At 53.3% G+C, this 12,964-nt stretch overlaps 6 protein-coding genes across 6 annotated transcripts; 3 read left to right on the top strand and 3 right to left on the bottom strand.

The window, feature by feature from the left end:
• Positions 1–150: 150 nt before the first annotated feature.
• RHO25_000461 (uncharacterized protein) lies at positions 151–2,334 on the bottom strand (the record flags this gene model as incomplete). Its single annotated transcript, XM_023593073.2, has 1 exon — positions 151–2,334. One exon carries the CDS (start codon positions 2,332–2,334, stop codon positions 151–153), a length of 2,184 nt encoding a protein of 727 aa, XP_023459241.1.
• Positions 2,335–2,581: 247 nt separating this feature from the next.
• On the bottom strand, positions 2,582–4,044 carry RHO25_000460 (uncharacterized protein; the record flags this gene model as incomplete). Its single annotated transcript, XM_023593072.2, has 7 exons — positions 2,582–2,790; positions 2,846–3,065; positions 3,124–3,260; positions 3,389–3,439; positions 3,493–3,592; positions 3,643–3,867; positions 3,919–4,044. 7 exons carry the CDS (start codon positions 4,042–4,044, stop codon positions 2,582–2,584), a joined length of 1,068 nt encoding a protein of 355 aa, XP_023459240.1.
• A 1,355-nt stretch (positions 4,045–5,399) lies between these two features.
• Positions 5,400–6,662, top strand: RHO25_000459 (uncharacterized protein; the record flags this gene model as incomplete). The annotated part of the gene is made up of 1 exon (XM_023593071.2): positions 5,400–6,662. One exon carries the CDS (start codon positions 5,400–5,402, stop codon positions 6,660–6,662), a length of 1,263 nt encoding a protein of 420 aa, XP_023458399.1.
• A 1,153-nt stretch (positions 6,663–7,815) lies between these two features.
• RHO25_000458 (uncharacterized protein) lies at positions 7,816–9,865 on the top strand (the record flags this gene model as incomplete). The annotated part of the gene is made up of 3 exons (XM_023593070.2): positions 7,816–8,480; positions 8,533–8,776; positions 8,831–9,865. 3 exons carry the CDS (start codon positions 7,816–7,818, stop codon positions 9,863–9,865), a joined length of 1,944 nt encoding a protein of 647 aa, XP_023458398.1.
• A 619-nt stretch (positions 9,866–10,484) lies between these two features.
• Positions 10,485–10,858, bottom strand: RHO25_000457 (uncharacterized protein; the record flags this gene model as incomplete). The annotated part of the gene is made up of 2 exons (XM_023593069.2): positions 10,485–10,509; positions 10,620–10,858. 2 exons carry the CDS (start codon positions 10,856–10,858, stop codon positions 10,485–10,487), a joined length of 264 nt encoding a protein of 87 aa, XP_023458397.1.
• Positions 10,859–11,154: 296 nt separating this feature from the next.
• RHO25_000456 (uncharacterized protein) lies at positions 11,155–12,963 on the top strand (the record flags this gene model as incomplete). The annotated part of the gene is made up of 1 exon (XM_023593068.2): positions 11,155–12,963. One exon carries the CDS (start codon positions 11,155–11,157, stop codon positions 12,961–12,963), a length of 1,809 nt encoding a protein of 602 aa, XP_023459236.2.
• Position 12,964: the final 1 nt, after the last annotated feature.

The raw sequence follows: 12,964 nt of genomic DNA, 5'->3' as shown, positions 1-12,964 counted from the left end.
CTTACTGCATTCGTAGCGGACCAAGAACGAAATGTATATATTATCCGTCTCACCCGTTCCAGAGCGCTCTACCAGACATAGGTACTGCTATGAATCCTTGCGCCTCCATTTTATTGCTTTGTGAGCCAGGATCCTGCGGTAACAGAAGAGTTACTTGACTGCGAGCAAAGCGAGACCCTTGCGCGCATCCTTGCTGGCTTTTCGGAGACGTTGTTCTTCCACATCTGTCCATTTCACGCTCAGCTCATCCCACTTTTTGACTTTGTATTCTTCTTTGAATTTCTGCTGCAGAGCTTGCATTTCCCGCATCTCCCGGGGATCCGCGGATCCGCTGTACACGATCAGGGCGGTACATGGGGGTAGGTTGTCCCATACTTGGCGAATGTTCTGGACCGACTGTTGGACGGTAGCAGCCAACGAGCCTTCGCCATTGGCCACGGTAGAAGCACGCAGAGCATCGGCGTCGATCAACTTCGACTTATCCCACCAGCCACGAGCGGCTTCGAGTTCGCGCAATCTGCCCCATACGAAATCGCAGCCTCCGGCTGGCTGTGTGTTATCTTCTGGATCACCGTTGACAGCCCGCGTGATGCCAGCGACAACCTCGGAGTCACTCGAACAGCCAATGCTGACATCAGCTTGTCCACCGTACCCGCGACTCGGATCGCCCCAGTCAACCACGGCAGAGCGTCTAGGCTCTTCAGGCCCAGCAGGGTTTGCCTTGTGCTTGCCAGGGCGTGAAGAACGGCCAAGGCGCTTGAAGAGGCTCTCAGAGCTTGCTTCAGATGTGCCCCAGGCCTTGCCGCGCTCACACTTCTGCTTGACAAGGTCCAGACAGGCACGTGCATCCTCTATACTGCTGTGCCCGGTTGAACCGTGCCCTTTTTGGATCTCGCGGGAAAGGTATTTCTGTGCCAACCACTTCAGTGATGATTTCAGGGGTGGCCCACGTGGGTGTGGGAAGATGAGGGTCGTGTCGATGATGTAGGGGTGTGTGATCTGCAGAGCATTCAGGTCGCTGTTCAGCGAGTGGCCGATGAGGATCGTCTGGGGTGTCAAAATGGACAGCAACCTTTGTTGAACTTCGCTCAATGTGGTAGTCACATTTTCCATCATGGCTGGTGTGATACCGGAATAGGCCGTCAAATAATCGGTTATGAGCTGTGCTGGCTTGACAAGCTCGTCAAGAACCACTTGCCCATCCCAATCGAGCAGTGACACCCGCGTCAAACTAAAGACTTGCGGAGTCACACCTTTCGGCGAGGTGATGCACATTTCGCAGTCCATGGCGAGTACCTTCCTGCCTGCGGTCACCGAGCCTTGTTGAATGGAATCTTCGCTCGCCTTCCCAGCAACGAGATCTGGTATGTTCAAGGTGTCGACCCAGCCATCGTCCAGGCCAGTCTTGGCAGTCACACGTTTCGCGGCTTCTCCAGCAGCCTCTGAGCTTCCGGCAAAGTGAGCTGGATGCATAGCGTAACCTTCTTCTGCAAGCTCGCTTGTGGAAGCTAGAAGCTCGGTAATGGGAATGCGCTGATTCTGCCAGTTCTTGCTCGCCGCTGGCGGTTGTGGGCCTTTTGCTTTCTTGTCTTCTTTCGTCTTGACGAGTGGCGTGGTCAGCATCGCTGCCAAAGGCGAATGCATCTTCGCATATCTATCATCGCCGGGCGTTGTGACGGGCCATACATGCTCGAACATATCCTCGAGAGGCTTTAGAGAATCCGGTAGTCGAGGTCCCTGTAGCTTCACAGGGTAATAGTCATCTGGCGTGCTCCTGCCTTTGCCATACCGCACCTCAGTCCAGCCATCATCGTCGCCTTTTTCATCGCCTTCCCGGCGGGTTTCGGGCTCGTCCTTGGCTATCTCCTCTGGCGCATCCTGCTGCGGCTCCAGGGAAATCCTGCCATCGAACATGCCTGTCTCGAGACCTGGGACCATGAGAGCGACCACTTTCTTGACTGCGCTGTGATGCTTAATCGCGAGCCACTGCGGCGCCATGCCGTCCGCAAGTAGATATAAGACAAGGTTCTGAATGTCACTGAGCTTCACAGAAGTGTTCAGACGCATGTTCGATGAGTGCGCGAAAGCAGGATACTTATCCTTTTCCTTTTTGGGCGCCTTTTTGCGTCTCTTGTTCTGGTGCTCCTCGTCCTCTTCATTGGAACGAGTATCTGTCGCATCAAAGACATCCTCAGAGAGGGATCTCGAGTCCGGTCCGTTAAGCGCAGCTTCATCGTTCTTGAGAAGCGCGAGTGTCTGCCCGACTCCCATACGGTCATCGCGTTCAAATTCGCCGCGGGAGCGCTTTCTATGTCGATTCTTCGTACGCGACATGATTGGCAAATACGGGACTTGGTGAAGTTCGTGGTCGTGGCGACAGGCAACTTCGAAAGATTTAGGGTAAGAGCGCGCTCGCTAACTAGCGCGGCCACGATATCCACACTAGGGCCACAGCCAATGCCACAGCATGCACCACACATCCGAGTCCGTTTCACTCTTTTCAAATCTTTCAAGAGGGCATATGGAATAATTTCGCTATGGCATGCTTCTTACAATGACTTGCGTGTATACTTCATTTCTCTCAGCACACATTGACCTGGGCGTTGCCAGTAATTTTGAAGTTTGTGTTCTCACCGCAAGGGGATTCGCGAACAGAATTGTTGTCCACCTTCAAGGTCAGTGAGATATCACGATTGTTTGCAAACTCTGTCCGTGCAGCCAGCCTGACCTCTCCGCCTCCATTGACCGTACCAGCGCGAATATTGACATTGTAGCAATTTTCGATCAAGACTAGGATCACGCATCAGTATTAGCCATGATCGATCCATTTACTCGTCTTGCTTACCTGCATTGTTGCCGTTGCTAGCGAGATCAACGTTGTTGATTTGAGCACCACCAGACTCGGAGACGCAGAAGACACCTCTACCACCGCCACGTGAAACGACTTTGTCGATATAGACGTTGGTGCCGTAGCTGCCGTCAGCACGGCGTCCGTTCTGGTTGGCGAATCGTAGTGTGGCATATCCAGTGCCAGTAGCCACATTGTTACCATCAACGAGACCAACCTGACAAAGATGAGTAAGCTTGACGGGACCTCAACGACAAGGCAACATGATTACTCACGTTCGCATTGCGCGTGTTCTGCAGCAAGAGACCGCATTCGCCAACGTTCTTTGCGATCACGCTGTTGATCGTTAAGCCGTCTATGTTCCACGTCTCTACAGCATGGGATCCGGCGCCTGTGACGGAGATTGTGTCCACTAGCGGTGAGAAGGGATGTCAGCCTACGAGTCTTCGAGCAAAGGAGCTGCACACAGTTGTGCCTGGACAGCATGTGGATACAGGTCCGGTCGTGGAAAGCGTGACGTTGGAATAGAGCTTCACTCACTTTTGACATTGGTGTTGGCCGCTCGATCACGGTCGAACCTGATACCCAGGCCTAGAGTCACGTCAGTTGCAGGCGATGGAGGCCAAATCAAGACCACAACATACCACCGCTCAGGTTTAGAGTGATCTTGCCCAGAACCAGCCCAGACGTTCCAGAGAATCGAAGTCCGAAGTAGGGACTTCCTGTCATCGTCAAGTAGGGTATCTGTACGCCATCAGACACATCCGAAGAACTCGTTGCGACTTGTTACCCACCTGCACTCCAGAAGCGTCTGTCACTTCGATAGCACCACGCCCGCTCCTGTTGGCGACGTTCATTGTTCCACAGACCTCAAACGTCTTTCCACTTGTGATGGTGATGGTGTTGGCTCCGATCGAGCCAGAGGCGATGACAGAAACTCGTTGTCCGCTGGAGATGGCATCTACTGCAGCCTGGACTGCGGCACGATAATCCGCTCCTGAATACACAGTGGTCGATCCCTATGACAGTTCTGTTAACAGAAGACACGAAGACATCGACCATGTACTTACCCTAGCAGCGACATATGCGCCGCTGGAGCCTGTCACCCTGGCGTTAGGTGTGCCTGAACCGCATTGTGCACGGACAATGGACAGCAGGGACAGCAAAATAGAGAGGAAAGGGATGAAGGCTCCCATTGTGAATGCTCAGGATATTTTACAATCACAGAATCGTGCTGTGTCCAACACAGGTCAGAAGTCAGGCTCACTCGCATAGCTATATACTTCTCCAGACCACGCACGGCGTTCGAAGGGTCAGACATCGCTTCCGCAGGATCTCGCATCATTCGAGGAAGATTTTATCTGAGGTTGGACGTAGCACGGTTCGAGTGAAGTAGCTGCTTGGCCTGCATATCAAAGCTCGGGGTGTCTGCTTTAGATTGCAATTGATGTGTTTCGAGGATAGCGACATGCTGCGAGGTGACTGCCCTGCCGGAAGTTTGCCCATTTGGGCAATGCTGGCTGCTCGTAGGCGCATACGTGAAACCTCTTGGCAGTTCTCGGGGGTACATTTTCCGGATGCCAACCACAGCTAAGGAGTGGTTGCAGACTCGTGACTGCCTTGGCATGTTTGCGAGCAGCTATATCTCTTACCTGCCACATTGGACATTAGCTTGAAGCTCGTCATGAGTTTTCCGGTCACCCTTTCGTGGCTTGATATACCGAAGCCCCTCGCGAAGCATTTCCACAACCTGGAGGCCGATGCTGATCGCTATGCTGAACGAGCTGGGCCGAGAAAATATGGGCAGTAATACTCCGGCACCAGCTCGCTAAATTCCAAGCCATTGATTTCCCCAGGACAGCACTGTCTGTCATGACACCGATGAGGTACTTCCCCTCTTTCGCGCATGTTGAATCTGGGGTTAGTGCTGGTAGGGCAGAACCGTACAGCTGTACCTGCACCAATCCTGCTCAAGCACTTGTGGAAGGAAAAGGATGATCTGTAAGAATCGGGCAAATGTCTACCGAGTCGACCCTTCTACACTTTCTAGTAAATGGCGTCGTTGGCCGTCACGCTCCAATGGCTGGCTGAAGCCAGTAAAATACATGTGTTGTGTATGCGCCAGGATTTTGTTAAGCAATTCGTGCGTTGTTTTGCGTATGCCAGACGGGAGTCACGAGGTGATCGTAGATGAAACCTCTGGAAAGTCCCATGGTGAATCTTGATCAATAACGCTTAAGTGGCAGCGGTCAATATGTTCGCTTATGGCTGAGATGAGCATGTCGATTTGGAAATCCTTGGAACCGGCCCGCTGACACTAATGTACGTGCGCGGTCAGGAATGAGAGGAAGTATTGATAGAGAGTGAGATGTCGCGTGAAAGCAGATGACGCGAAGAAGGAGCGAGTGAGCGGAGGAAACGCAGCGCAAAGCCCGACGAAGCTTGATCAGCGCAACACCTCTGGCACACCTCGTCCGTCATCTTTAGAACGACAGCGCTGCATGATTCCCATCATCAGCAGTATTGCGACGACAATCAAAGCTCAATCACCATGAGCTCACCGGCTGCGGCCATCACGCCCGCCATGGCAGCTCTCCGGGCTGCTCGACCAACCCTCTCGCGCCGCTCGATGGCAGTCATCCAGAATTCGAGATACCCGATTGTCTATGCCGCGCAACGCGCCACTTTCTCCACGACACCACAAAATGCGTTGCCTCGCGGGGCAGAGAGCATGTTCGGCGCGGCGACCGGCGGTGGGAGCCCAAGCACATACTTTCAGCGATCGAGCCTGCCCGCCAACACCATAATCAAGTTCGTTCCACAGCAAACAGCATGGATCGTGGAACGTATGGGTCGCTTCAATCGTATCCTTCAACCTGGACTTGCGGTTCTCATGCCAGTGATCGATCGCATAGCATATGTGAAGAGTCTGAAGGAGAATGCTATGGAGATCCCATCTCAAAGTGCCATCACCGCAGACAACGTTACTCTCGGAATCGATGGTGTACTGTACACGCGAGTGATGGACCCATACAAGGCCAGCTATGGTGTGGAGGATGCGGACTACGCCATCTCGCAGCTCGCGCAAACAACGATGCGAAGTGAAATTGGTCAGCTCACTTTGGATCATGTCTTGAAAGAGCGAGCAGCGCTCAACACAAACATTACACAAGCGATCAATGAAGCTGCGGCAGACTGGGGCGTGCGCTGCCTTCGATACGAAATTCGGGATATCCACGCACCAGGACCTGTAGTCGAAGCGATGCACAGGCAGGTCACAGCGGAGCGGAGCAAACGTGCCGAGATTCTGGATTCTGAAGGTCAGAGACAGTCTGCCATCAACATCGCAGAGGGTCGGAAGCAGAGTGTCATCCTGGCATCCGAAGCTATCAAGGCAGAGCAGATCAACGCTGCGTTCGGTGAGGCTGAAGCCATTGAGCTGAAAGCTAGGGCCACAGCCAGAGGTATCGATGCAGTAGCAAAGAGTCTATCTGAGGGCAAGCAGGCAGCGCAGGGCGCCGTATCGCTGTCGGTGGCGGAGAAATATGTGGATGCATTTGGCAAGCTTGCCAAAGAGGGAACTTCGGTTGTAGTTCCAGGAAACGTGGGAGACATTGGCCAGATGATCGCCACGGCGATGTCAGTGTACGGCAGTGTTGGCCAGGCTCAAGCAAAGGCTCAAGCGCAAAAGCTGGTCACTGGAGAGGACAGCGCCACGTCCGCCGGGCAACAGTCGGAACACCGATCGCAGGACAAGGATTCAATCCAGCAGAGTGTGCTGGAGAGCTTTGAAAGCACAAAAGAGCGGCACTGATGCGCTATCTTTGGGAAGATTATGTTTTGCATGCAAGAGCGACTGCATCAGCGTTTTATGGGATTCGAAAAGTGATATGACATGTTCGTCCAACTCAGCAGGCACTAGCAGATGCCAGTGTATAGATATTGTACAATCACAACTTCATTTGTCGTCAGCGTGGTCGACACAAGGAGGCGGATTTGAGTCCAGAATGAACAACAACGTGAATGAAGGTTCAAAGGTGTGAATGGTGGCTTTTGAGGACCTGCATGTGAAGAATCAGAGGGGTTCCGAACAGCTGTGGAATTGGGGGCCACAAAGTTGGGAGAATGAGCAAAGCAAAAGAAGTATGCATAGTGGTGTTGCTACTCGATTACCATCGATCGTCGATGAAGAAGACTTCAAAGTGGACAGCTCAAGCAGGTGTGAAGAGCAGCAGAAACCGCCGTCAGCACATGGTCTGGGTGTCCAGACCGCAAGTTTCCATGCCGATGTTGACCCAGATGAGCGTGATGCTGCTTGTGCTCGTGCGTGTGATGCCTCGTGGGTGTGACGAAACCCTCTCTCCTCCACGGACCTTGCTGGACTCGACGCGCCGTGGACAACGCCATATCTTCAGCAGCACGGTGAATGCACGAGGAGCAGCACGGTGAATGCACGAGGGGCCGCACGAGATGCAGTGGCAGGGCCGCAAGGGAGGAGCGAGCGTGCACAAGTGTGTCGAAGTGGCCCGCGCCTATCCCCATGCAGAGCCGGGCCCCACTTCAGGGTCGTCGCTCCAGACGCCATTTCAAAAGGTAGTCTCAGGTAGTCGCTGCTGCTCACTACGTCGCGCTGCCTCCAGCACTTATACCCAACTCCCGCCGATTGACGCCCTCTCGCCTCCTCGTGCGCTCCCTCTGCAATGCTGGCTGCGCTTCGCCTCCACCGCCACTGATCGCGTCGTTCATTCGCGAGCAGGCATTTATTGAAACGCCTCCACCGCTTCGACCATTGACCCCTTGAGACGGCTCTGCCAAAACCTACTCCTACTCCCTACCGCTCGACCACACATTTGCTGTGCCGATCGGCTCTGATCTGCTTCGGCGTCCAACTCGAAGTATGAAACACCATCCGCTCCTCGATCAACATCCTTACTGACTTGTCCAGCAATCGCTGTCGAGCCTTCACCATGGCGTACAACCAGCAGCAGCCACAGCCGCAGCAGCAGCAACAGCAGCAGGGTGACAGTCGAAACCCAAATCGCCTGCAGCTCAACTTCGGCTTCAACAACGCTCCAAACTTCGCCGCCGAACAAGGCCGTGCCTTCCCGACTACCCCCTCGACGTTCCCCCAACCCTTTCCCAACTCGGCCGGCCAGCAGGAAGTCTGGGGTACGCAACAATCGACCAGCGGCATCAACAGTCAGGGCTATTTCTACAACAACCCCAATGCTGCCTACCAGCAATTTGGTTCCAGCGGCGTTTCACCCGGTGCAGGGTACCGCTCCCCAGGAGGCTTCAATGACGCTACAAATGGTTTGGTTCACCAGTTCCAGCATCAACACCTCGGAGGAGGTAACACGCCTCGCTCTGCCAGTCCCTACGGCAGACAACCGTCTCCTGCGAATCCCTCCCGGCCACGAACTGCTGGTGACCCTCGAGGGTACCAGAGCAGCTACCTGAACGCTCCCATGCCTGCAATGCCGCAGCAAGCGAGCATCTTCGATGACGAGCCCGCCACGAAGAATCCCGACAAGTATTCGTCCGCCATTACCGAGCGTGTCAAGGTGCAGAAGCTACTCACCCAAGAGTTCTTCAAGGAGAATGTGGAAAGAGCACGTGCCCGCAATGAGAGGTATGGGCATACACACACAATGCTACACTTGTGATTCTGACAATGGTTGCAGATCGAAAGACCTGGAGATGGTTTTGAACAATTCAGAGCTGTCTGACAGCCGCAAGGAGAGGGAGAAGAACTCCTTGCGGAAGTCCGAGGCCAACTTCTTGAGGTTCTTGCGAACAAGCGAGAAGCCTCAGAACTACAACACACTTAAAATCATTGGTAAGGGTGCTTTCGGTGAAGTGAGACTCGTGCAAAGAAAGCATGATGGCAAGATTTATGCACTCAAATCGCTCATCAAGCAGGAAATGGTAGGGAGAGTTCGACTCGAGATCAATTGTACAACACTGCTAACATGTTTCTAGCACAAGAAAGATCAGCTTGCCCACGTCCGAGCCGAGCGTGATATCCTGGCCAATGCAGACAGTCCGTGGCTTGTCAAACTTCACACTTCTTTCCAGGACAAAACATTCCTGTACATGTTGATGGAGTTCTTACCAGGTGGTGACTTGATGACAATGCTCATCAAGTACGAAATTTTCTCAGAAGACATTACCCGTTTCTACATGGCCGAAATTACGCTGGCTATCGAGGCTGTGCACAAACTGGGCTTCATTCATCGCGACATCAAGCCAGACAACATCCTGCTGGACCGTGGTGGACACATCAAGCTCACCGATTTCGGTCTGTCCACTGGCTTCTCGAAAGAGCACTCGGCGTCGTATTACCAGCAACTCATGTCACAGACCAAGTCGAAGTCTTTGGCACAAAACCGCAATAGTGTCTCTATTGATCAGATCCAGTTGACCGTCTCGAACCGCAACCAGATCAACACTTGGCGAAAGTCGCGACGGCAGCTCGCCTACTCCACTGTCGGCACTCCAGACTATATTGCACCAGAAATTTTCAGTGGAAAGGGTTACGACTTTGGATGTGATTGGTGGAGTGTCGGAACCATCATGTTTGAGTGCTTGGTCGGGTGGCCGCCGTTCTGCGCAGAGGAGCCGCATGACACATATCGGAAGATCGTAGACTGGCCACGCCATTTGCAATTCCCACCGGATCAACAGCTTGGCCCAGAAGCGGAGCACTTCATTCGCAGCCTGATTTGCGATTCGCAAAACCGACTGGGACGTGTCCATGGCGCACAGGAGCTCAAGGCCCATCCATTCTTCCACGGAGTGAACTGGGATGGCCTTCGCAAGATTCGAGCTCCATTTGAGCCAAAGTTGCAGAGCAACATCGATACCCAGTACTTTCCTATCGACGAGATTCCCCAGGTCGACAATTCTGCTCAGCTTCGCGCCCAGACAGAGGCCATGGGTGGCGACGACTCAACTCTGTCGTTGCCATTCATCGGGTACACATACAAGCGTTTTGATGCATTCAAGGGCAGCTGAGTCGGCGACTAGATTTGCGAGGATGGTACTGCAAGCTCTATTACGGCAGCATTGTAATGAGTATGAGAGACGGACGAGAGATACTTTGCATGTGCGAAGCTACATCATGGATACAGAGAGTAGAGATGGCGCGCACCAATGCGCGGGTCGCATGCTTGCCCGCAATCCGTTAACGATGGTGCGTATCAAGCTATTACTTGCAGATAACAGAAGTGCGAATGCCGCTGTTGGCAGTGGTTGGAGGCTACAAAATTCTAGTTCATCTCCGGCACTCGCAAAGGAGATTTTTCTTGCGTTTGATAGCTCGATGATATCGCACTTCCGTGAAGCAAACACTAGCACGCAGCCGTACGATTTTTTGTGCAAATCGGAGCACGCCAACCATTCTTTGCACGTCGTCCTCTATTTCCACTTTGGCCATTTGGCCATATTCAAATGGCACTAGCCGATCCTGCGTCGTCGTACCAATACGGTCTGCTCATTTCGGTGGCCTCGCGTAGTCTTTTGCTAGTGTAAGCTGCGTTGCGCAGACGCAATTGCTAAGGGCATTGCATATCGCGGTCTCTGCAATGTCTTATGCGCTCTGAAATTATAAATGGGTTCACTGGTCCACCACCGCTCATCTCGCCTCAAACTGAATCATTCTGTAGCATAGGTCAGCATGAACATGTGGAATGTCTGCGCTCTTTCCCGCGCGTCGCATTGTCCGCCCTTCATCCGACTTTTGCGCAAATCTCTCTTGCTGCTGACGTACCTGTTCGTGCGCTCCTTGTACAAGACTCGATATCCGCACTCTTTGCATCGAATCGGGTCGCCTTTCTTCAACACCACTTTGGTGTCGCAGTCTCCGCACAAGTAGTTGACGGGCTTGGAGGTGTCCTCGAAGGTGCTGCCGCCGGTGATGTTGAAGCCGCCTTGCGAGGTGTTGGCGCCGGGGTTGCTCGTGTTCTGGCTGCCACTGAGGGCGGGAGGAGTGTACTGTTCGCGCGACATGGTGGATTGTTCGAGTGAAGTCGATGTGCTGGTCGTCCGAGTGCTTTGTGAAGAGCGGAAGAGGTTCTAGGTTCCGGTCTTAGTCCTAGTCCGCGAGAGGCTTGGCGTTAGCATGTGATGTGCATCTCCGAATGTCGGGACCCTTCGCCCGCTTTATTAATACGAATTGCGATTGGATACCCATGGTGACTTCACTAGCAGTGGCACTTCCTAATCGCCTCTTCTCATACAAATCTTCTACTTTCTCTTTTCCTACTTTACTTACACATGTGTCCCAGCCGAGGCCAGCGAGCAACATGTCGGCCATTCTCTCCGCCGACGACTTGAATGACTTCATTAACCCGGGTGTCGCGTGCATCAAGCCCGTCGAGACTCTTCCCAAACAGCAACCAACCGAGTTCGACAATCCTTACGAAGTAACCACCGAAGAGAAAGTCGATTCGGGCTCCCTACCACCGCCCGCTCAGATCTCTCTAACCGATTGTCTGGCATGCTCGGGGTGCGTCACTAGTGCAGAGGCAATTCTGGTGTCGTTGCAGAGTCATGCAGAGGTGCTCGATACGTTGGACAAATATCCGGAAGCCACGATTCCCACTGCAGGCAACGGAGCTGCGAGTACAGATGGACAAGGCAAGATCTTCATCGCAAGCATCAGCCCTCAGGCACGGGCAAGCCTCGCTGCAACATACGACATATCAGAAAGAGATGCGGGCTACATGATTAGCCAATTGCTCAGCGGACCATTGGGAGTGAGAAGTGGAGGCAAGAACAAATCTGGCTTTTCTTGGGTGATCGATACGAATGCCATGCGGGAGGCAACCCTTGTTGCCGCAGCGGACGAGGTTGATCAGCTGCAGGAAGGCCAGAAGAAACCTGTCATTACATCTGCTTGTCCAGGTTGGATCTGCTATGCTGAGAAGACCCATTCCCATATTTTACCACATCTCAGCAGGCTCAAATCGCCTCAGGCACTGACTGGCGTGCTTGTCAAATCAGTGCTGGCAAAGAAATACGGAATCGATCCGAGCAACGTCTGGCACTTGGCGATCATGCCATGTTTCGACAAGAAACTCGAAGCTTCGCGTAGTGAGCTCACTTCTCACACATGGCATGGTCAGAGTGGCGATGCTGTTCGTGATGTTGATTGCGTTATCACGGCACGGGAGCTACTTATGCTCGCTGAAAGCAGGGACATCAGCTTTCCCGGTCTTCCCAAACATCCCGTCGCAGGTTTGCCATCGTTCCCAGAGCCTAGGCTGAACGAGTTCCTTTTCGGAAGCCAGAGGGGGCAAAAGCGCAAGCGTCAGGACACTGCTGCTATCGGCACATCAGGAGGCTATCTTTGGCACATACTGAAGACGAAGCAAGCTCGTCATGCCGGTTCACAAATCACTGTAAAGCGAGGGCGTAACCAGGATGTCTCCGAGTACAGTATTGTCGATCCTGACGGAACTGCGATCTTCAAAGCTGCTCGTTACTACGGTTTCCGCAATATTCAGAACCTGGTTCGAAAGCTGAAACCGGCGAAGACAAGTCGCCTGCCTGGTGCCACGACAGGTCGTAAAGTTGGAGTGAGCCGTCGTCCTGGAGCCGCGAAAGCTGGTGGTGATTCCGATGATTACGCTTATGTCGAAGTCATGGCGTGCCCTGGTGGTTGCACGAATGGTGGTGGCCAGATCAAGGTGGGGGATGTTGCGATCCTGCGCCAAGTGGGTGGCACAGGCATCGAGAATGGCGGTTCACAAGAGATGCTGCCACAACAACGGGAGTGGCTAGCCAAAGTCGATGAAGCATACTGGAGCGCTGAGTCGAATGACAGTCCTGCGGATGATAGTGAGGTTCGGACTGAAAGTGACGTGGAGCATTCGCCTGCTCGAGACTCTGTCATGTCCGGCGTGGAAGACAATCCAGATATGGTGGATGGCATATACCACGCCCACATTCACGATATTATGAAACACTGGTCAACGATAACTGGCATAGACCTCGACACACTTATGACAACGACCTACAGAGTTGTGGAAAGCGATGTCGGCAAGGATAAACCGGGGGGAGATGTCGAGCGTGTCAATGCTCTCGCCGCCGCTGCCGGTGGCGGATGGTAAA

The sequence above is a fragment of the Cercospora beticola genome, chromosome 1, assembly GCF_033473495.1.
Source record: "Cercospora beticola chromosome 1, complete sequence".
Lineage (NCBI taxonomy): Eukaryota > Fungi > Ascomycota > Dothideomycetes > Mycosphaerellales > Mycosphaerellaceae > Cercospora > Cercospora beticola.
The sequence above is the reverse complement of the archived record's forward strand: the minus strand, read 5'-3'. Positions and strand labels throughout refer to the sequence as shown.